Raw genomic sequence first — 19,842 nt, 5'->3', positions numbered from 1 at the left:
CCACCCAAAGCAATCCACGTGACAGGATTTTTCTTATTGTTCCAGTGATGGCCACAAGAGGGCAGTAACTAGTAGCCTCCTTCATTCTCCTACTTTTTTCATGAGCGAAGGAGAGTTTCTTGCAGGCAGACATGCGCGTAAACTTAGCGTCATTAAAAATGGACTGTTTATCTCGTTATCTTGTTTTATAGTTACTTGTGTCTTAAAATGTATGATCGTACATTCGACTTAAAAGTTACTCATTCCGTCACCGTTTGTAGCAGCTGCCAATTATGGACTAAGTTAGCTCGCGTTTAACAGTGAGCTAGCTTTTAGCCTCCGAGTTTTGGAGCATAAACAACGTTGAATTGACATTTTCAAAGCGGTAGGTGGAGTTGTATTGTTAATATTTTGTGTCCAATGAAGTTTTGATATTCTTCTGATGTACGAAAAGGTTGGCTGATAAACTATAAAGTTGTGGCTTCCTGGTTATCAAGACAATCACTTAAGTAACAAAATGTAACAATTTTCAAGCTTCAACCTTTTGAAATATCTGCTATTTTATTGCTACAAGGTTAACTCATATACCAGTTCAGCAAAACACTGACCAGATAATTATGTTTTTTAAAAAATTTTTTTTTACTGAGCAGACACCATGGCCGACCTTGAGCAGTGGGTCAACGACCGGCTGCATGACATCTTGGGCCTGAGCGACCGATATGTTGCTCAGTTCATGATCGGCATTGCCCGGAAGGCGAGCAGCTCTCAGGACTTTGTGAGCAGGCTCCAGCAGACAGGCACCATCGACATCGACCAGAGCATCACCACCTTTGCGCATGAGCTGTTCGACAAAGTGTGTAGACTCATCTTAAAAAGCTGAAATTTACCTTAACTGACCCCCACAATCTGATGCGCATCTCAATAAATGGAGTACGATAAGATTAAAAAACGTCAATACTGATGATGTGTTGCAGATTCCTCGCAAGCAGGTCGTGGAAAAAGCCTCCCGGGTGATGGAGCGCCAGGCCATCGAGATGGACAGGAAGAATCGCACGTACACTTTGCTGGAGGATAGCGACAGCGAAGAGGACATCGTTGTGGAGAAGCAGCGTGGGACTAAGAAGAAGAACAAAGAGAAGGACGGAGGGAGCAAAAGGAAGAACATCCGGCGGAAGAAGGAGAGCGAGTCGTCCAGCGAAGAAGAAGCGCCTGTTAGGTAATCTACAAATGTAGTCCCCTTTGTATTTTGTCGCTCAAAATGTTCATTTCTTTGTACAGCAGGGCTCAGTCGAGCAAGGATGACAACTCGGCTATCAAGAATGAAGATCATGAAGAAGAAGAGTGGGAGAAAGAAGAGCGGGAGCGACTACACGACATCGAGGAGCGCGACGCCTTTGCCGAACGCGTCAAGCTGAGAGACAAAGATAAGACGAGGCACATCGCGGAGAGGACGGACAAAAAGGTGAAAGGCCGTGTGAGGATACCCACAAAAGATCCCCCTTAAAAAAACGACTCCATCATGCTCTTCTGTTTTGCTTTTTGTTTTTCAGGCTTACGAGGAGGCTCAGAAGAGACTGAAGTTGGCTGAAGATGATCAGAGAAACATGGTAGGCAAAAAGCATCATATTGTGCTTTTTATTTTCTCCAGAATATAAAAAAATAATTTCCTGAAAAATAATTCCTCGCTCCCTCCTATGCCAGTTGCCCGAGTTGCGGAAGCAGTCCCGCCGCGAATACCTGAAGAAGCGTGAGGAGGAAAAGCTGGAGGACCTGGAGGCGGAACTCGTCGACGAGGAGTACCTGTTTGCCTCGGACGACCTGACCGAGCGTGAGAAGAAGGAGGTGGAGTACAAGCAAACACTGCGAGACCTGGCGAAGGACTACAAGAAGGCCGGAGCAAAGGAGCTGGAGGAGAGGAAGAACAGATACTACATACCGGAGGAGATCAGGAGAAAGGTGGGAGTTTCCAACTTCCCTGAATATTATTTGTGCCAAACTAAAATGAAAAATGCAGAAAAAGGTCAAAGTGTAAAAATAGCTCATCAGCCTTGGTTTTCGTTTGTCTAGGAGGTGCCCCAGAAGGAGTTGGAGCTAGAGGAGGAGCCCCTCATGGAGCTGGGCGGCGAGCAGGGTCGCTGGGAGGAGGAGCGGCTCAAGACGGCCTCGCTCAGCTTCGGTGCCAAGAAGGAGCGCGAGCAGGGCGTCAGGCGCCAACAGGAGAAGTACCAGCTCATCCTGGAGGAGGACGAGATGATCGACTTTGTCAGCACCGCCATCACCATGAAAGGGACTTTGATGGAGGTGAGAAGGTTGATCAAATATATCAACGTCATACCTTCTAAAATTCTCGCTGGGTCTGAAGAGTGGAAAGTGATTCTCTTTGCAGTTTTTTTTAAACACATGGAATAAATCCCCCCCAGGACGAGACTCCGGCCTTGTCCCAGGCAGAGCTGAAGAAGCAGTCCATGCAGGAGGTCCGCCGCAGCCTCCCCATCTTTCCATACAGAGAGGACCTGCTAGCTGCCATCCACGAGCACCAAGTTCTGGTCATCGAGGGCGAGACGGGCTCGGGAAAGACTACACAAATCCCACAGTACCTCTTTGAGGATGTGCGTGTTGTATTTTATAGTTTTTTTTTTTCCCAGTCGCTTGGTCAATATTTTTTTTCTTTTGCATTTCAAGGTTATTTTTTTCCTCAACCCTTCTCTTAGGGTTTCACCAAAGGAGGGATGAAGATCGGATGCACGCAGCCTCGCCGAGTAGCCGCCATGTCGGTGGCCGCTCGGGTGTCGCAGGAAATGAGCGTCAAGCTCGGTAATGAGGTAATTAAATGGCGAGAAAAAAAAACACTTTAATTTTGCTGGTGTTTGTCCTTCATTTTTTTTTGGGGGTGACATTTATCCAGGTGGGCTACAGTATCCGTTTTGAGGACTGCACATCAGAGAGGACGATCATCAAGTACATGACAGACGGCATGCTGCTACGGGAGTTTCTCACCGAGCCCGACCTCGCCAGCTACAGGTAACGTTCTCACTGACCCGTGTGTCATTAATCCAAACTTCCTCTTCTGTATAATGGAACCTCTGAGTCGTTCTTTGATCCGATCCCAAAAAAAAAATCACCCCCTCCTGTTTCACTCAGTGTGATCATCATCGACGAAGCTCACGAGCGAACCCTCCACACGGATATCCTGTTTGGCCTCATCAAGGACATCGGCAGGTTCCGTCCCGAATTGAAGGTGCTGGTGTCAAGCGCCACACTGGACACGGCGCGCTTCTCCACCTTCTTCGACGACGCGCCCGTCTTCAGGATCCCCGGCAGGAGATTCCCCGTGGACATATTCTACACTAAAGTGAGTGCCGGTTCCGCCGTTGAGATGAATGTCATGTGTTTGTTGTTTTATTAGTGGAAGAAAAACAACAGCACATTTTTAATTGTTGAAATTTTAGGCTCCGGAGGCTGACTACATGGAAGCGTGTGTGGTGTCAGTGCTGCAGATCCACGTCACGCAACCTCCTGGAGATATTCTGGTCTTCCTCACTGGACAGGTACGCTGCAAGAATCGGGCTTAAAAAAAATTGTCGCAAGAGGGAAAAAAAAAATTGACTGTGAAATTTTAGTTTTCTGTATGCCAATTGTGTTTGTGGCCCATAAGTAGATTTAAAATCATAATTCTCCTGTCGTGTAGGAGGATATCGAGACATGCTGCGAGCAGCTCCAAGACCGATGTCGGCGACTGGGCTCTAAAATCGCCGAGCTGCTCGTCCTGCCCATCTACGCCAATCTGCCCTCTGACATGCAGGCCAAGATCTTCAGCCCCACGCCGCCCGGTGCACGCAAGGTAAGATCATGCAAGTGAAAATCTTATTTTCCTTTGACCCTTTGCACCTCCTCCTTTTTAGGTGGTGGTGGCGACCAATATTGCGGAAACCTCCTTGACCATTGACGGCATCATCTATGTCATCGACCCGGGTTTCTGCAAGCAGAAGAATTACATCGCCCGGACCGGGATGGAATCGCTTATCGTCATGCCTTGCTCTCGGGTAACCACTTGGCAATTTAGGAGGATTAATTTGGTATCGCGAGCCAAAATTTGAGACTGGTTATCTCACACACTCACAGTACAGTTCCATATGCCGATGTCCCACCGTGTGATTTTCCAGGCGTCGGCCAGTCAGAGAGCAGGCCGCGCCGGCAGAGTGGCCGCCGGCAAATGCTTCAGGCTCTACACGGCGTGGGCCTACAAACACGAGATGGAGGACATGACCGTGCCCGAAATTCAGAGGACCAACCTGGGAAATGTGGTGCTGCTGCTCAAGAGTTTGGGTGGGTGCGATGCATGATGACACCCAACGAAACACAGTGTCGAACGAACGAGAGCTCAGCCGTGTTATCTTTACGAAGGTGGAGTTTTTTGGTCACATGTCCGACGCAATCAGTCTCATGCATCTCATGTTCCAGATTTCTTTGTAGCTCAAGCGGATAGTCAACATGCACCGATGCTTATCAGCGATGACAAAAATACACTATCCTGTCCTAAATCTAAACATTCCTCTGAAACGTCAACTTTTTTTTTTTCCATTCTGATCGTGGAACATTTTTGTAGCTATGACATTCATCACTTCTGATCTATTTATTGTTTCTGTCCGTGTCCAGGTATCAATGACCTTCTCCACTTTGACTTCATGGACCCGCCGCCGCACGAGACGCTTCTGATGGCTCTGGAGCAGCTTTACGCCCTCGGAGCACTCAACCACTTAGGAGAGCTCACCACGGTACTCCACACAATAGAAGGGATCGCTATTTTTAGGACATGATGCTCACTTGTCGCTTCCTCTCCTGTCCGCGGACTTCAGTTGGGTCGCAGGATGGCCGAGCTGCCTGTGGACCCCATGCTGAGCAAGATGATCCTCGCCTCTGAGCAGTGAGTCTCTTCCCACTCCAACTGTCCTGGGGGTTTTTCACGACCTCTTCCCTCACATCATAGCCGCTTTGCTTCTCCTCTTCCAGGTACAAGTGTTCTGAGGAGGTTCTCTCAATCGCCGCCATGCTCTCAGTAAACAACGCAATCTTCTACCGGCCCAAGGACAAGGCGGTGCATGCTGACAACGCCAGGATGAACTTTGTGGTGCCCGGCGGGGATCACCTGGTCCTGCTGAATGTCTACACGCAGGTATGGATGGCTTGTTCTAAGGATTCATTTTTTTTTATATAAAATATTAATAAATAGAAAATTTCTACCTTAGTGGGTGGAGAGCGGCTACTCGACACAGTGGTGCTACGAAAACTTCATCCAGTTTCGCTCCATGAGGCGAGCGCGGGACGTGCGGGACCAGCTGGAGGGCCTGATGGAGCGCATAGAGGTGGAGATGGTCAGCTCGCAGGGTGACTCCATGCCTATCCGTAAGGTGGGAGCATCCACGAGTACCAGATACCTTAAAGTAGGACCGGTATCAGCCCGATACCGGTTCCCGATACTCACCCGACCCCAATTTGAGTGACAATGATGCGAAACGTGACATTTTGAATGAATGGGCTCTTTGCAGTCGGTGACAGCGGGCTACTTCTACCACACGGCGCGGCTCAGCAAAGGAGGCTACAGGACGGTGAAACATCAGCAGACCGTCTACGTCCACCCGAGTAGTTCGCTGTTTGATGAGCAGCCCCGATGGCTCATTTACCACGAGCTGGTCATGACCACTAAGGAGTTCATGAGACAGGTCTGTACCATCGACAACAAAAAGCTATTTTAGATCATGAATGATAATAAATGGGACAGGGATAAATATCACCCCCCACTCAAAGGGAAACCAAATTTAAAGAAAATCCAAATAAGCAATAGAAAATCATGAAAAAAATCAAATATTTGTGGAAAAAAATAGCAAAATATTTGTATATATAATATATATTTGTGAGTTGTATGAATGTACAAACTATATGTAAATGGAAAAAATTGAAGAATATTTGGAACAGCAGTATAAAACAACAAAAATTTGAGAGATTGTTACAAAACTAGAAAATCATACAAATAAAAATCTGAGAGCCTCCCCAGTATTGGTTTCACCTCACATGAGCAGAGTTTATTGAACTCCAAATCAATTTCAAGTCACTCCTACCCATTGAACCATGACTAGACAACGTCTCGTTAGAACAAAGAAGTGCAGTTTTTCTTGAGTGACTCCACGAGGAAACTATTTGCTTGTCACGCTGACTAGGCACAGAAGGAGGAAATGCGGCTGACAATTATGGAGCTAATAGCTTCTGCCTTTGCCCCCAGGTGGTGGAGATCGAGAGCGGCTGGCTTCTGGAAGTGGCTCCTCACTACTACAAGAGTAAAGAAGTGGAGGATAGCAACAACAAGAAGATGCCCCGCAACCAGGGCAAGGCCAAGGAGGAACTGGGTTGAAAGCCACCGACCCGATTACGACGGCACACTGGCACATGGGCCAATTCGCAGGCGTTAGTGGACATGGGGGGGAAGAAAAAAAAAAAAAAAAATGGACATGCCCAAACAGCCTGAACACAAAGCTGTGATGAATAGAGATTCCACCCTAAAGTGGCTCCCGAACGGTTTAATTATAAACCCGATTGCCTGCGGCGATAACGTACGATTCACCGGGCTCATTAGTGACGCTTTGCTACCCACACTTGAATTGTTGTCCTGATTGCTGAAAAGCAATAAATGTTTTTTACCGCTATTTGGAGTTCCTCTGCACGTTCGAATACTTCTTTCGGTTTTTCCATCTTTTGATTGCAAAACTGTTTGACGAGCAACACACATGATTAATGATCAGCATCTTTGGTGATGTTTACATATTTTGTATCATGGGAGTAATGGAGTCCCCCCCGCCCCTGATATAATTTGACCTACGCAACTATGTGGTTTCGATATTTATCCACAGTGTTCCCAGCACGTCAAACGGTGGCGAGCGTCGGTAAACGTCCAGACCGCACAAAGACTCATCGGGTTGGTGCGACGCACAAGTTATGACGGTAAGGACCAGTTTCGCTGTGCGCTCTCCGTTGTGTAGCACGTACGAGGCCCCCTGTGCAAATATGCGGCCTGCTGACATCCATCACGCCTGTCGGCTAATGGAGGTCGAGGACCTGCTGGAGCTACACAGGAAGTGCTAATAATGCTTCACAGAAACTGGAAGAGTCACAGAAAGGTGGACGTCCTTGGAAATGAATTTGGATGCATGTCAAATGTTAAGCAAGGCCCGACTGACTTATTGACATATTCCTCAAGCAGAACCGTATACACACGGCGGAGCAGGTCCGACTGGTCCGACCGAAGGCGGCTTGCCAGGCGGGCGGGGGGGGAGTGCCTCTTCTGAGAAGGTGGTGCTGTGTCATAGTGAGAAAAGAAGACAGAACAGCCAGACTTGGAATGAAAGAGGAAGGCCAGCGCAGACCAGTTTTACAACAGGAGGTCCGTTTATGGAACTGCTGGTGATGTGAGAGTTCCTCGACAGGTGTGTTTCGGTTTTGATCTTATTTTTTGCAGTGGTGGGACGTAAAGTAACATTTGAGTAGATTTTTTTTAGGTAAAGTATTTGACATATTAATTTTTTTTACTCCCACTCCCTACATTTCTTTACGTGTCTGCGCCAGCTTCTGACATTGAGATCTCCTTCTAATTTGAAAATACACGTTTTTTTTTTTTAGTTGGCATAAGCTGATTTAGCAATTTTACTACTCAATTCACAAGGTTACCTAAGCTTTGGAAAGTGATTTTTTTCTCCCTTCCATTTCCTTCTGAGTAGAATCATTATGCAGTATAAACATAGAGGAGGAAATGTTTTTTATTTGTGTCAGTAATTGTATATAATTGATTTGTATCAGTACTACATTTGGAGTCCTTTTTAAAAATATTTGTTTATAGTTTGGTTTGACTGTAAGGCAATATTTTTCGAACTTTTTTTAAGAATGTTTCAGATGAACTTGTTCTAAACCTGAAAGTGTTTGGGTGGATTTTAGTGGAGCAAAATCAGGTTTGGGCCGTAATCTGAAGCCGCCACAGGCATGCTTGCTGTGCAGTAAAACCCAAAAAACAAATAGAAACCACATTAACTAACGCTAAAACAATGTCGGAGGTCATTGGCCAGCACACCTGCTCCTTTCCTGCTTTGCCGCTTGCAAACGAGTTGTTTTGTCGTCTGCAGAAAGCCTCGACTGGAAAACACCGACGGCCGACATGAGCGCCGAGCGGGAGAGGCGGCGGCCTCGTCGTAGCCACAGCCACGACGCCCGACCGCCCCCCAACGTTAAGCCCCGGATGGACAACCGTCGCCCGCAAAATGTCCGGAGGTCCAGGAGCTCCGACTCGGAGCGAGGGCGGCGGAGAGAGCACCGCTCGGGGGAGCCCAACCAGCAACGGCATCGGCATCAGCACCGGCGCCGCAGGAGCGCCGACGAGCGCCCCCCGCCGCCCGAGGGAAGCGACAGCGACGATCTGGAGTGCGCCATCTGCTTCTGCTCCTACGACAACACCTTCAAGACGCCCAAACTGCTGGCCTGCGGCCACACCTTCTGCCTGGAGTGCCTGGCGCGCATCAACGTGACGGCGCCCGAGCTCAAGACGCTGTCGTGCCCCGTGTGCCGCGAGCTCACCGACATCCCGCACGGCCAGGACCTGCCCCGCCTGGGCAACAACCAGGACATCATCGGCAAGCTCCCGCCCGAGATGCGCCGCGCCAAGTCCATCCGCTTCAAACGCAGCAAGGGCAAGCTGCTCCTGAAGAACACGGCGGCGCCCAGCGGCCCGGCCAACGTCGGGGTCCTCACACTGCCGCACAAGAGCCACGAGACCCAGGCGGCGCCCGCCGACGCTTTACGCCTGGACGCCATGGAGGGCGGCGTGGAGCCCGCCACCGTGGTGGACGTGGGGCGCCCGCCCAATAGGGTACACGGACGCATCCGCCGCTTTTTCCGCTCGGACCGCTGCTACTACATCACGGTGGCCACCGTGGTCACCATCACGGTGCTGCTCTTGCTTGGGGGAATCCTGGCGTTTGTCATCATCCCCAACACCGCCATCAACCCCAGACCCCCGCCCGGGAACCAAACGAGGCCTCCGCCTTCACGGAACGCTTTCACGACATCGCCGTGACCTGGGGAGCAAACTTTCAGGAATTTTCATGGAATTTCATTGGGATAAAGTTTTCAACATGGACAAGAAATAGACTGCTCGGCAAAAGTTGGGGACTCAGTTAGGCTGTCTCAACATACACTGCGGTTTTAATTTAACATTTTTTTTTAAACCACTAAAATGTTCCATTATGAGCTTTTTCTTGTCAGTCAGTGTTTTAGTACTTTTTGTACAAGTTACTGTTTGACAACAAGGAGCTAAACAACAATAATTCACATGGTTTTCTTGTTTTTAATTCTCAACAATTATATGCCTGTCTGGATGTTGTATTTTTTATTTTTTTTTGCTTTGTGTTGCAAGCAGAAATTGTATAAGCAGGCTTTAGATGTGTGAACTAAGGTGGGAAGAAAAGAAATGCAATTTTTGCACAGATGACTGCTTATAACAAAACTAAATGTTCTATATATTATTCTGGATTATGATACCATTCTATTAAATAACCAATTTAATTTCCATGGAAATTTACTGGAATTTGCTAACCCACTTCAAACCCTTACTGTGACGTTTGAACTAATCACTGCTTTACTACGTGTTTGGCCGAGGTGAAGAAATGAAGCCAAACGAGGATGGTGGCATTTTTCAAATGAAGGACGCACCGACTTGGAACCGCACGCGAGGGAATGTATTGTTGTTTATGACCCAGCTAGCTTTCCATTGCCATGTTTATACGTGTGAATTTATTGTAAATAACCTATTTGTAAATGTTTTTCAAACCTACCAGGAACGGGTCAAACTCTATAAAGAGAAGTTATCGCAATTTTTTATTTTTTGTACAATGCTATGTTCTGTTCGGCCCCACTAATCTAAACAGTATTATGATTAATATTGTGGAATATGAAGCAACAAAATCCACTCGTTTTGAATCCATCTCAGAAGACGGCCATTTTGCCACGTCACATGATCAAACTCCGAAACCCTGATCTCATTTGGTCAATGCTAAGCCAGCCAAAATGTAAATAACATGAACAGTGTGTATAAATATATATTTGTGTATAAACAAATGAATTTATTGTATGATACCAAATGATTGCAAAGTTGTACAGAATATGTTTCACTAAAATAATGACTGTTGCCTGACTAATGTGGGATTTTTTTTGGACTGTGTGTTATTTGTATACTACTGTACGGTTTCCTTTTGGGAGGTCAGCACATATGGATATTGTCATCTTGTTTGTCTTGAGACGTGAGCATAGTCTCGTAAACATCAAATAATTTGCTCTCTACTTCCTCGCAGGAAGCTAAACCAGTCTGACGCTGCTGGGTGAGTGACACCTTTATCTGGACTCTTCAGCTTTTGACAATAAGGAGACCGAGAGATGGAGGAGACAAGCGCACGACAACGCGGAAGAACCCGTAAGTATTATCTGCAAAAAAAGATGTCTGGAACAGAAAGATTGGAGCCAACATGCAGCAGTTTAGTAAAGTAATAGAAAAGAATTTGTCAAAAAAGAGGCTTGAAACTGTTTATTGCCACTCCCGGTTTACAGTGACATTAATTGAGTTAACTTTTCAGTTTTGAATAATAATGAATTTTAAACACTGCACAACTTTTTAGTAGAGTGTTAAATTATGACTCTAGATGTTTTTATTAAGTTGTCCATTTCAATTTCGAGATTCATATTATACTAATATTTAGAATATCTCACTCCAATTATTTCAATAACAGTATAATTTGAAATATGGAATTAGTACTGTGTATTTTTTAATCTTGAATGAATTGCATGAAATGATTTCATTTACATTATTTTTTTGTTACTTTTCTAAAGATTCAATTTACTTTCAAGTAGATATTAATTTTGAATCATTAACACAATCTATTTTAGTCAGTCTTCCACTTGAATTTTAGTTTTTTATTTATAGTGTCCGTGTTATAATGACACCCTCACCCCTCCCGGACTTTGGCAACAGTCTGCCCAAGAAGATCCCCCTCCCCTCCGCCCCTGTAACCACCAGTGGGGGGACGGAGGTTGAACGAGTCAGCCGAATCTCTTGGACGCCTCCGACCGCCATGGCTTCGACTCCCTCCGCTTCGGCCCTCACTTCGGTGCTCCGATGTCGCGGTACACTGTGGACCCGGAATCCGCCGAGCAAGCGAAGCTCCCCCTCGGCGTACGGCCCCGCGCTGGCGGGCGGAACTCGGCGCGACTCGCCCGGCCGCGGAGAGAGCTTGTCGTATCGACTGTCCGTGCGGTACGATTCACCATCGCGGGAGGGCGATGGGGCCCACCGATCGAGGGAGCTGCAGAGAAGCGGCCCGGAGGCACGCGCAGTGTTCCAAGCCAGCAATGGGCGGCCCGGAGGAGCTCGCCAACCCGCGGCAGTTGTTATCATTACCCGGTTAATACGACCGTGTCAAACGAAAGTGTTCGTACGGGACATGTGTGAGCATCGCTTAGGGTTTGGTGGACTGTGCCGTGACGATGGACAAATGACGCCGTCTTTCGTGGAGGGCAGATGGAGCACTTTGAGGAGCACCTGCCGCTCTCTCCAACTTCTGCTGACCCACATTGTATTACGCCGGCTGGCCATACTCTGCGGATGCGGCAGGGGGCGCCAACGCAAGGTGACGCACGTCAAGAACGATTATGAAACGTCCACGCATCCATCGTCGATAAATATTTATTCGAAAATAATACAAAAATATTGTTTCAAATATACGTATTAGAAAAAAAAAAATTAAGCCGATACATCTGAAAATAATAGAAACATTTCAATTGAAATACAATATTTCAATATAAGATTTGGTACTAATGTTGATCTTTTCTGTTTTCTGCCAGATTAAGAGAAATGATTCCGGACAGAAGATTCCCAAAAATGGACCTGATTGACAGTCGGAGGCCTTGAACTTGACACACCGTGATCCTTGCCTTATTTATTGACTTTTATCTACGTCTGTGTGAACATTTTGGTTATCTTCTGTCCATGAGCGTAACACGTGGTGGTGCAGGTGTTCCTAAAGCGTGGCCTCCATGTGTATTTTGCACATTTGGACTTCAACCTATTGAGCAAAAAAAAAAAAAGCTAAATCTGTGAGCACTTTTTCCGGCAGTGAACAGAAACCTGCGTTGAGAGGTAAAAAAACAGAAAATATCTTTGTCATTGACTGATACGATGATGATAAATATGCGAGAAAAGATGCCTCGAATTGCTAAACCTGACACATGAAAATATTTTTGTACGATTCGAGTCACGGAGTGGGCTAACTCATCTCTAGTTCTCTCAATAACTGTTAGGTTATTTCCCTAACTCATTGGGTTGATGAGGTTATGTGGTAGTTTATAGCCCTTGGCTCAATTGTGTTTCCAAATGATGATGTGGTCTTTTTAGAAACTTACGTAAGTGAGTCTCAACCGTGTAAAAATAGTTGTCACCTGGAATGAATTTTGATGCCTGGCAACATGGAAGATGTTTACCACTTGGCCCCAGTGCAATAGATGCTAAACGTGCCTTTTGGTTTGCCAAAAAAGAAGGCGAGGGAATGCTGAAATTGAAGTCTCGCCGTCACAGCGTGTGTGATGTCAGTGACTACAGCAGCTGAAGTTTGAAACTCAACTGTAGTTTTCTAACAGTTCAGTGACACAAAAGGATTGGTTCGAGTCTCCTGTCCCATTTAAGCATCTCTCCTGATTCACTAGACTTTTTTTTAAATGGGCTTTTGTCCCAGAAATTTGCCAATAGAATGCTAATTGGCTCCATGTTAAGGTGTAGCTACTCACGGTTGTAGCGTTGTAAACATGTTCCCCAATTTTTACTTCTATTATGGATATTATATTTTTACTTGCTATTCTGCAATAAAAAAATCTCCCCCAGTCAGTCTCAACCGTGTATGAAATACAGTCCGGTAAATTGTTTTAATTCATTTTTTAAATGTATTTCTAAATTTAAATGTTTTTTTCTCATCAAAGATATTTTGTAAATTGAAATGGACTGGCCTTTTTAATTTCATTTTTTTATTTGTTTATATTTGCATTTCTTTTAAAGCTCACCATATACATATTCACTTAGTACATACTAGTATCATATGTTTTATTTTCTGTATATTTATTTTTGCCGCAAATGTCATGATTTGGTGTTTTTTCTTACTCTCGGGGCGGAAGCTTTACGCAAAACCTAAATAAAGGAGGCGTGGCGCTCCTTTCACACGACTTGCCAAGCAGGATAGACGCGCAGCGGACAACTTGCCTCTTGCAAGTAGCAGACGCGCTCAGACAAGACAACGGTTTGTCTGCTGCTCATTTTCCGGCTACATTAACAAAAACTTTTAACGTCTCGTGCAGACAAGTTGCTTCCGCCACCGGTTTAAAAAAAAAAGAAAAAAAGAGGAACAGACGGCGATGTTTTCCGGGTAAGGAATCATTCGTACACGCGTAATCGTTTTGTCTTTAGTACATCAAATTATTCTCACGAGTTGCCAGGGAGTTTTTTAGTTTCGGTTTTGTAAAAACAACTTTTATTTCGTATGCGGCAGAAACTGGTTGGCTTAACTTATCAGAACTGTGGGACGCGACATCTAGTGGAAGAGATTCCAAATGTTCTGCCTCTCACTGGATGGAAGTTTTTTGTTGGTTCGGTGTGACTGTCGAGACCAGTCTGGCTGGGACATTTTCTACGATGTAAAGACAGCCATGGGGCGGAGCTACAGGGTGGCCAAGGGGGGTCCAAAGGTCACAGCTTGTCAACTTGTGGCCAGAAAATGACAGCTTTTATATTTTATTATTATATATTTATATTAGCTTTTGTTCGAATAATATAGAACATTTTTCTTTGAACAAAATCAACAATTTTTATTATTATTTTATATGGGAAAGGTAAGACATTGTTTTCTTAAAAAATGCAACTTAAAAGAATATTTAAAAATAGTCTTTGGTTTTCTTTATCATATGTATGTTGCCCTTGGGAATGAACAATTCTTCAAAATAAAAGAGCTGATTATTCTAAAAATGTGAAAACCAATGTAGTTGCTCTTCCCTCTTTGCAGCCTTTTTGGTGTGTGGTTTGATCTGGGCGGGACATGCGCTGCCAGCGAGGTTCTGTGATCCTGTTCGGCACCTTGCTGTTCTTCACCTGGAACGCCATTCTGGTTCTGCTTCTGCGGGCCAGACTTCCAGACCAGGAGGCTCCAAAAGACGACGACAACAATGACATGGTTGACAAAGTGCTGCGTGTGGCAGACATGTTGGAGAAGGAGCTGCAGATCCAAAACAAAATCCTTATGCAGATCCAGAACTTGCAGCCTGTGCGGGAGAAGTGGCAGAAAAAGAACCTGAATCCACCAACGCCTCATGTTCCCGTCATCCCCGTCCTGGTGATGGCCTGCAACCGGGTGACGGTGCGGCGCTGCCTGGACAAGCTGATCCAGTACCGGCCCTCGTCCAAACTCTTCCCCATCATCGTGAGTCAGGACTGCGGCCACGCCGACACGGCCGACGTCATCCGCTCGTACGGAAGCGCCGTCACGCATCTGATGCAGCCCGACTTGACCGACGTGGCGGTTCCGCCGGAGCACCAAAGGTTTCAGGGCTACTATAAGATCTCCAGACATTACCGCTGGGCTCTCAAGCAGGTCTTCAGCAAACACTCCGCCGTCATCATTGTGGAAGACGACCTGGAGGTATTTGTCAAATTCTTGTCAGAAAATATAACTTGACTCGTAAGACTGAGAAGTTTTCCGAAAATTTTAAAATCATTTAATGCAGATTGGGTTGCGTTAAAAAAAATCCAATGCGACCAATTTGGGAACTTTGTCCAACTAAAGTTTGATTCTCCATCAGGTGGCGCCAGACTTTTTCGAGTACTTCCGCGCCACGCTGCCACTGCTCCAGTCGGACCCGAGCCTGTGGTGCGTTTCGGCCTGGAACGACAACGGCCGGAAAGGCTTCGTGGACCCTGCGGGGTCTCGTCTTCTCTACCGCACTGACTTCTTCCCGGGCCTTGGCTGGATGTTGCTTCGAGAGCTCTGGGAGGAGCTGGAGCCCACGTGGCCCGCCGCCTTCTGGGACGACTGGATGCGCAAACCGGAGCAGCGTCGCGGCCGCGCTTGCATCCGGCCCGAGATCTCGCGCACGCTGACGTTCGGGCGGGAGGGTGTGAGCCTGGGCCAGTTCTACGAAAAGTACCTGCAATACATTAAACTCAACTCGGACTTTGTGCCTTTCACCCAGCTGAATCTGACTTACTTGAAAGAGGACGTGTACAAGAAGAGCTTCCAGAAGGAGGTTTACGATGCCCCCGCTGTCACTTTTAAGGACGTCCAGCAGGGGGCGCTGGAGGGTAACGGGCCTTTCCGGCTACCGTATTCCAGCAAGGAAAGCTTCAAAGTGTTTGCCCAAAACCTGGGCATCATGAACGATTTTAAATCCGGCGTGCCAAGGACCGGCTACAGAGGCGTGGTCAGCATCTTCTCGAGAGGACGCAGGGTCTACATTGCTCCGCCTCCAGGATGGACTCAGTACGATCCCACTTGGAACTGACTTGTGAATTATATAGAACTATTTTGGGAGGGGCATCAATTACAGATTTGTTTTTTAAATGGTGTGGGATGTTTACCAAAAGGTGGTGTCAAAATATTTTTTAACGAGGGGGTCCAGAGTTTTATTCCTCCTTATTTGGCTGATAAGGGAGAATTATTCGATGATGATAGTGAATGAATAATTTTCAAGTAGCACAATGGTTGGGAATCACTGGAAGCATAATGGTGCCACTCAGGTAATCTTTTCATAATGTTGCCTCTGCTCTATTCAATTGTTATTTTTGGAGATCGGGTTTGTATACAATTTCAAATGGTTTCGTTCTAAATTATTTGCAAAACTCTCAGGGCCTTTTTGAATGTCTGAGATCTATGTTGTCGGCGGTGGTGGTTTCTGTTGTTGCTATGGTGGTTCTACTGTGACAATCAAATCACTTTGTTGGTCAAATATTCCATGTTTGGGCATTTTGTAATAAAGAAAACAAACTCAAATGCAAACCATCCACCGCAGTTGAGCAGATTTCTGTCCTAAGATGGCCGACCACAAACGATGCTACTGACCCCGCCTCGAGCTAGCTAGCGTTCTTATCTGTGTGCGCGCTTATCATTAACTTCCTGTAACTACGGAAGCCGTATTAGCTCAAATTTGACGTGACGATGTGAGCTGTAACCGCTTGCTCGCTCGTTAGGGACAAACTCAATAATGAAGCGATTGAGGAAAAAAGAACGAAGAATCACATTAAACTTGTAATAGCGTAACGTCTTCTTCTTTCGCCACAAAGAAGACGGTGGACATGTTAGTGACGTTCTAGTCGTGCTTTTGCGCGTCGGTGTGCGAGCTAGCTTAGCTCCGGTTGCTAAGTGACTCGGTGTGATTTGATATGGCAGCTCGGGAGCCAGCTAGCATCCACCTCAACTCGTCGCATTGCTGCATTTATTCGCACTTTATCACAATAAACCTGAAAGTGTATCCGGTGAATGACTAACAGTCTGTTGACATAACCACCTGGCATGGACCCAAGCGACTTGCGGGAGAGCCCCGCCGGTTCCGGGGAATCCGACGCCGGGGACTGGAGGGAGGTTCGGCCCGGTTTGGACGACGAGGGAAAAGCCGCCCAAAGTGAGCCGTCGGGGGCTACAGAGATGTCCCCGAAGAACACCTGCCGTCATGACGTCGGGGGGGATAAACCGACTAAAGTGGGCGAACAGCTCCACAGCCCTTACGATGACGAACTGGACCCCCGAATTCAGGTAAACACAACAAGACCAATGTATTTTTTAATGAGCACTGCTACTATGTGTACTGACCGGGTTTATGTTTTCTTACTTTGTTATACACACACAATACATCTATGCCTTAAAAACAAATAAAAAGATATGCCTTATCAGTATTAATCATTCATGTAAGATTACGATTCCTGTTTTTATTTTCAATCTTCTTCCTCAGGAAGAATTAGAGCACCTAAACGAAGCCAGCGCCGAAATAAACAAGCTAGAGCTGGAATTGGATGTAAGTTGACAACCACAGCTTGAGTTGCTTTTCTTATTTCCATGGAATTCTGCTGCTGAAACACTTTCTCTATCTTCCCAGACCTCGCTAATCAATACGATCATTCCATTTATTGCAACTATGAAACCGGAGAGCTTGCGTCGGATGCTAATAGTTTGGATGTGCTGGAGTGCTTCCCGTCGCCCTCCATTGCAAAATCCAATCGTGCGTTTCACTTGGGAAGAATCTAATCTTCTGTCTTGTGCTTCTTCTCTCGTTCAGGATGCCCGGTCGGGTTACCGAAAGATTCTCACAGAGTCTGCTCGGAAGCTCAACGCTCACAGCTCCCAACTGGGCAGCTGCATTGAGAAGGCCAGGCCCTACTACGAGGCCCGGCGGCTGGCCAAAGAGGTTAGCACAAAAATAAATCCATATTTTCTCATCTTTCATTGTTAAAAGTTGCGTATGTAACCTATATGACAATTCAAAATGACATCACGTGTTAAAACGGCTTGCAAACTTGTGAACTATTCTCTAATCGAACTACGCGTAAAAAAAGAACAAAAAAAGGCGGTCCTCATGTGTCAGGTCTTAAAATATGTGTGCGGTTGTCCCTGTGCAGGCTCAGCAGGAGACCCAGAAGGCGGCGCTGAGCTACGAACGCGCCGTCTCCATGCACACGGCGGCCAGGGAGATGGTGTACGTGGCGGAACAGGGCCTCATGGCGGACGGGAAGAACACCCTGGACCCAACCTGGCAGGAGATGCTCAACCACGCAACCTCCAAGGTGGCGTGCAAGTCCCCAGGGTTAGCATTGTGTGGATTTCTGCCTGAGCGCCTCTCGTGAATGCGTTGCAGGTGAACGAGGCTGAGGAGGAGCGTCTTCGCAGCGAGCGCGAGCACATGCGAGTCACTCACGCGTGTCAAGAGGCTGAGGCACGAGTGCAATCTCTGCAGAAGTCACTGAGGAGAGCCATCCTCAAGTCCAAGCCTTACTTTGAGCTCAAGGCACAATTCAACCACATACTTGAGGTGAGGAGCAAGCCTTGTGTGTGTGTTTCTTTTTTTTGTGTTCAACTCGTGTGTGTTGCACATGTTCTCAGGAGCACAAGACCAAAGTCGTGGAGCTGGAGCAGCACGTGTCCAAAGTGAAGACTCGCTACTCCATTGCACTGAGGAACCTGGAGCAGATCAGCGAGCAGATTCACGCTCAGAGGGGTCGCGACACCCCTGTGCCCGGAGGGCGTGGCACTCCTGTGGGGGCCGAGTCCGACGCCTACAAAGAGGGTGGAGCCTGCGGGGGTGCTGGTCCGCCACCCAGCGCACAGCCGGACGCGGACAAGGAGCGCGAGCGGGCCGGCTCGGACTCCGTGTCCGTCTTCAGCCTGCAGACCATCGCCTCGGACCTGGAGAAGTACGACTCCATCGAGCACTTGGGCGACCTCAGCGACGCCGGCAGCGCGACGGGCGAGGAGGACCAGAATCGGGCGGTGGAGAGGCGAGACAAGCTGAGCCACATTAGTGCCCGCCAGCGCCAACAGGAGTTCTCAAAGCAGCACCACCGCAGCTTCAGCTTGTAGTCCATTTTCTATAAGGAAAACTACAAAGATGGCCACTGAAGTGTAAATAAGCACACCGGTGTTCACTGAGGCCTGATGGGAATCGCTCCCTCGCCACGGCATGGTACACCGTATACTCCTTCGAAGGGGGAAAAGGCAGTTAGCATTTAAGCTAGTTCGAATGTTATAGCTCGCTCCAGGTGGCTAACTTGGCCGGAAGCCTCGAGGATTTTACTACCTAGAACACGTGAACTCCTTTGAGGGGAAAGGGGCGTGAATCTGTTAGCATCACAAGCTAGTGCTCGTCTTCAAGGTAATCAACCCATTCGCGTTGCACGTTGGTTGTCAGAACGGATGGTTAAGCATGAAGGGAGTGGCGGGATGAATGCATAGTTGTTAATGTCACGCAGTGAGACGTGTGTCGTGTATGCACCCCCCCAACCCTCCATTTTCACCTTTTACTGACATTGCTTGATGTTGCACACGTTTAAGGGAATGTTTTTATTTATGAGATGTGAGCACTGACGGCAGTAAACACGCTACATGACGATGCTCGCATTTTCTTTTTCAGCAAAATAACCTAAATGTCCAAATTTTAGAGTAACAATGATTTAAAATCCTCAGCATCTGACTGTTTTTTTTCAATCCTCCCATTTTTAAAATGCAATTCTAACCCAACTAAAACAAGCTATTTTATTTTTCCTTTTTTTTTTTTTTATTAAAACTGCTTTATTTTTCTTGTGTGTGACACGATGCTGGGCTAATGTGATTTGTACATGGAATAATTATGTGTATCATGAACATAAAGTTGGTAAATATCGATGGACATTTGGTTGGGGAGTTGTACAGATAATCATCACACCTTACCTTCACCGATGACTTTGTCATTATCAAATGACACGACTAAAATAAAATTACACATATTGATGTGTTTGGACTGAAGTGCAGGTTGAGTTCTGATGGGGGATCAAATGGAAGGATGGCAGAAGAGGAAGTTAGTCTACCTCAATCTGGATGCAATTAGCCATTTATAGAAATATGAGAGCAGAGCCCAGAATAGAAAAAAGAAAAGGTTGCAAAAGGCACTAACAGAAGGAAATGACCAACAGATGAAACATATTGGAATTATTTAAAGACAAAGAAAGCAATACAAATAGCAGGTACTGAAAGATTAATACAATTCCAACTTCGAAGTTAA

General features: G+C 46.6%; 4 protein-coding genes across 7 annotated transcripts; all 4 read left to right on the top strand.

Moving 5' to 3' along the window:
• The first annotated feature begins 81 nt into the window (after positions 1-81).
• dhx16 (DEAH (Asp-Glu-Ala-His) box polypeptide 16) lies at positions 82-6,677 on the top strand. 2 transcript variants are annotated; one of them, XM_037274826.1, is made up of 21 exons: positions 82-364; positions 630-832; positions 954-1,195; positions 1,261-1,441; positions 1,530-1,586; positions 1,681-1,935; positions 2,047-2,280; positions 2,400-2,588; positions 2,691-2,801; positions 2,885-3,000; positions 3,121-3,331; positions 3,429-3,527; positions 3,668-3,820; positions 3,882-4,022; positions 4,143-4,305; positions 4,636-4,754; positions 4,836-4,903; positions 4,990-5,152; positions 5,226-5,387; positions 5,526-5,699; positions 6,257-6,677. In XM_037274826.1, the coding sequence occupies exons 2-21, from the start codon at positions 635-637 to the stop codon at positions 6,383-6,385; spliced, it is 3,165 nt and encodes a 1,054-aa protein (XP_037130721.1). In that variant the 5' UTR covers positions 82-364; positions 630-634; the 3' UTR covers positions 6,386-6,677. The 2 variants fall into 2 exon arrangements, with proteins under 2 accessions (XP_037130721.1, XP_037130719.1); XM_037274824.1 differs by having other exon boundaries at positions 83-364; positions 1,258-1,441.
• Positions 6,678-6,772: 95 nt separating this feature from the next.
• Positions 6,773-10,207, top strand: rnf183 (ring finger protein 183). Its single transcript, XM_037274834.1, has 2 exons — positions 6,773-7,454; positions 8,145-10,207. Exon 2 carries the CDS (start codon positions 8,177-8,179, stop codon positions 9,089-9,091), a length of 915 nt encoding a protein of 304 aa, XP_037130729.1. The 5' UTR covers positions 6,773-7,454; positions 8,145-8,176; the 3' UTR covers positions 9,092-10,207.
• A 799-nt stretch (positions 10,208-11,006) lies between these two features.
• Positions 11,007-15,689, top strand: mgat1a (alpha-1,3-mannosyl-glycoprotein 2-beta-N-acetylglucosaminyltransferase a). 3 transcript variants are annotated; one of them, XM_037274831.1, is made up of 4 exons: positions 11,007-11,693; positions 11,914-12,202; positions 14,109-14,741; positions 14,902-15,689. In XM_037274831.1, exons 3-4 carry the CDS (start codon positions 14,142-14,144, stop codon positions 15,598-15,600), a joined length of 1,299 nt encoding a protein of 432 aa, XP_037130726.1. In that variant the 5' UTR covers positions 11,007-11,693; positions 11,914-12,202; positions 14,109-14,141; the 3' UTR covers positions 15,601-15,689. The 3 variants fall into 3 exon arrangements, with proteins under 3 accessions (XP_037130726.1, XP_037130725.1, XP_037130727.1); XM_037274830.1 differs by having other exon boundaries at positions 11,011-11,693; positions 11,908-12,202; XM_037274832.1 differs by lacking the exons at positions 11,007-11,693; positions 11,914-12,202 and adding an exon at positions 13,259-13,475.
• A 542-nt stretch (positions 15,690-16,231) lies between these two features.
• sh3bp5la (SH3-binding domain protein 5-like, a) lies at positions 16,232-19,586 on the top strand. The gene is made up of 6 exons (XM_037274833.1): positions 16,232-16,847; positions 17,044-17,106; positions 17,368-17,496; positions 17,708-17,872; positions 17,944-18,117; positions 18,189-19,586. The coding sequence occupies exons 1-6, from the start codon at positions 16,608-16,610 to the stop codon at positions 18,663-18,665; spliced, it is 1,248 nt and encodes a 415-aa protein (XP_037130728.1). The 5' UTR covers positions 16,232-16,607; the 3' UTR covers positions 18,666-19,586.
• The last annotated feature ends 256 nt before the right edge of the window (positions 19,587-19,842 follow it).

The sequence above is a fragment of the Syngnathus acus genome, chromosome 16, assembly GCF_901709675.1.
Source record: "Syngnathus acus chromosome 16, fSynAcu1.2, whole genome shotgun sequence".
NCBI classification, from domain to species: Eukaryota; Metazoa; Chordata; class Actinopteri; order Syngnathiformes; family Syngnathidae; genus Syngnathus; species Syngnathus acus.
The sequence above is the reverse complement of the archived record's forward strand: the minus strand, read 5'-3'. Positions and strand labels throughout refer to the sequence as shown.

Excerpts from the sequence above, each read along its gene's own strand:
- mgat1a (XM_037274831.1), top strand. The coding sequence starts at position 14,142 with ATGCGCTGCCAGCGAGGTTCTGTGATCCTGTTCGGCACCTTGCTGTTC. Across the intron at positions 14,742-14,901 it reads TTGTGGAAGACGACCTGGAG|GTGGCGCCAGACTTTTTCGA; the intron begins GTATTTGTCAAA and ends ATTCTCCATCAG.
- dhx16 (XM_037274824.1), top strand. The coding sequence starts at position 635 with ATGGCCGACCTTGAGCAGTGGGTCAACGACCGGCTGCATGACATCTTG. Across the intron at positions 2,281-2,399 it reads TGAAAGGGACTTTGATGGAG|GACGAGACTCCGGCCTTGTC; the intron begins GTGAGAAGGTTG and ends AATCCCCCCCAG. Across the intron at positions 5,388-5,525 it reads ACTCCATGCCTATCCGTAAG|TCGGTGACAGCGGGCTACTT; the intron begins GTGGGAGCATCC and ends GGCTCTTTGCAG.
- sh3bp5la (XM_037274833.1), top strand. The coding sequence starts at position 16,608 with ATGGACCCAAGCGACTTGCGGGAGAGCCCCGCCGGTTCCGGGGAATCC. Across the intron at positions 17,497-17,707 it reads CCCGGCGGCTGGCCAAAGAG|GCTCAGCAGGAGACCCAGAA; the intron begins GTTAGCACAAAA and ends GTCCCTGTGCAG. Across the intron at positions 17,873-17,943 it reads TCAACCACGCAACCTCCAAG|GTGAACGAGGCTGAGGAGGA; the intron begins GTGGCGTGCAAG and ends AATGCGTTGCAG.
- rnf183 (XM_037274834.1), top strand. The coding sequence starts at position 8,177 with ATGAGCGCCGAGCGGGAGAGGCGGCGGCCTCGTCGTAGCCACAGCCAC.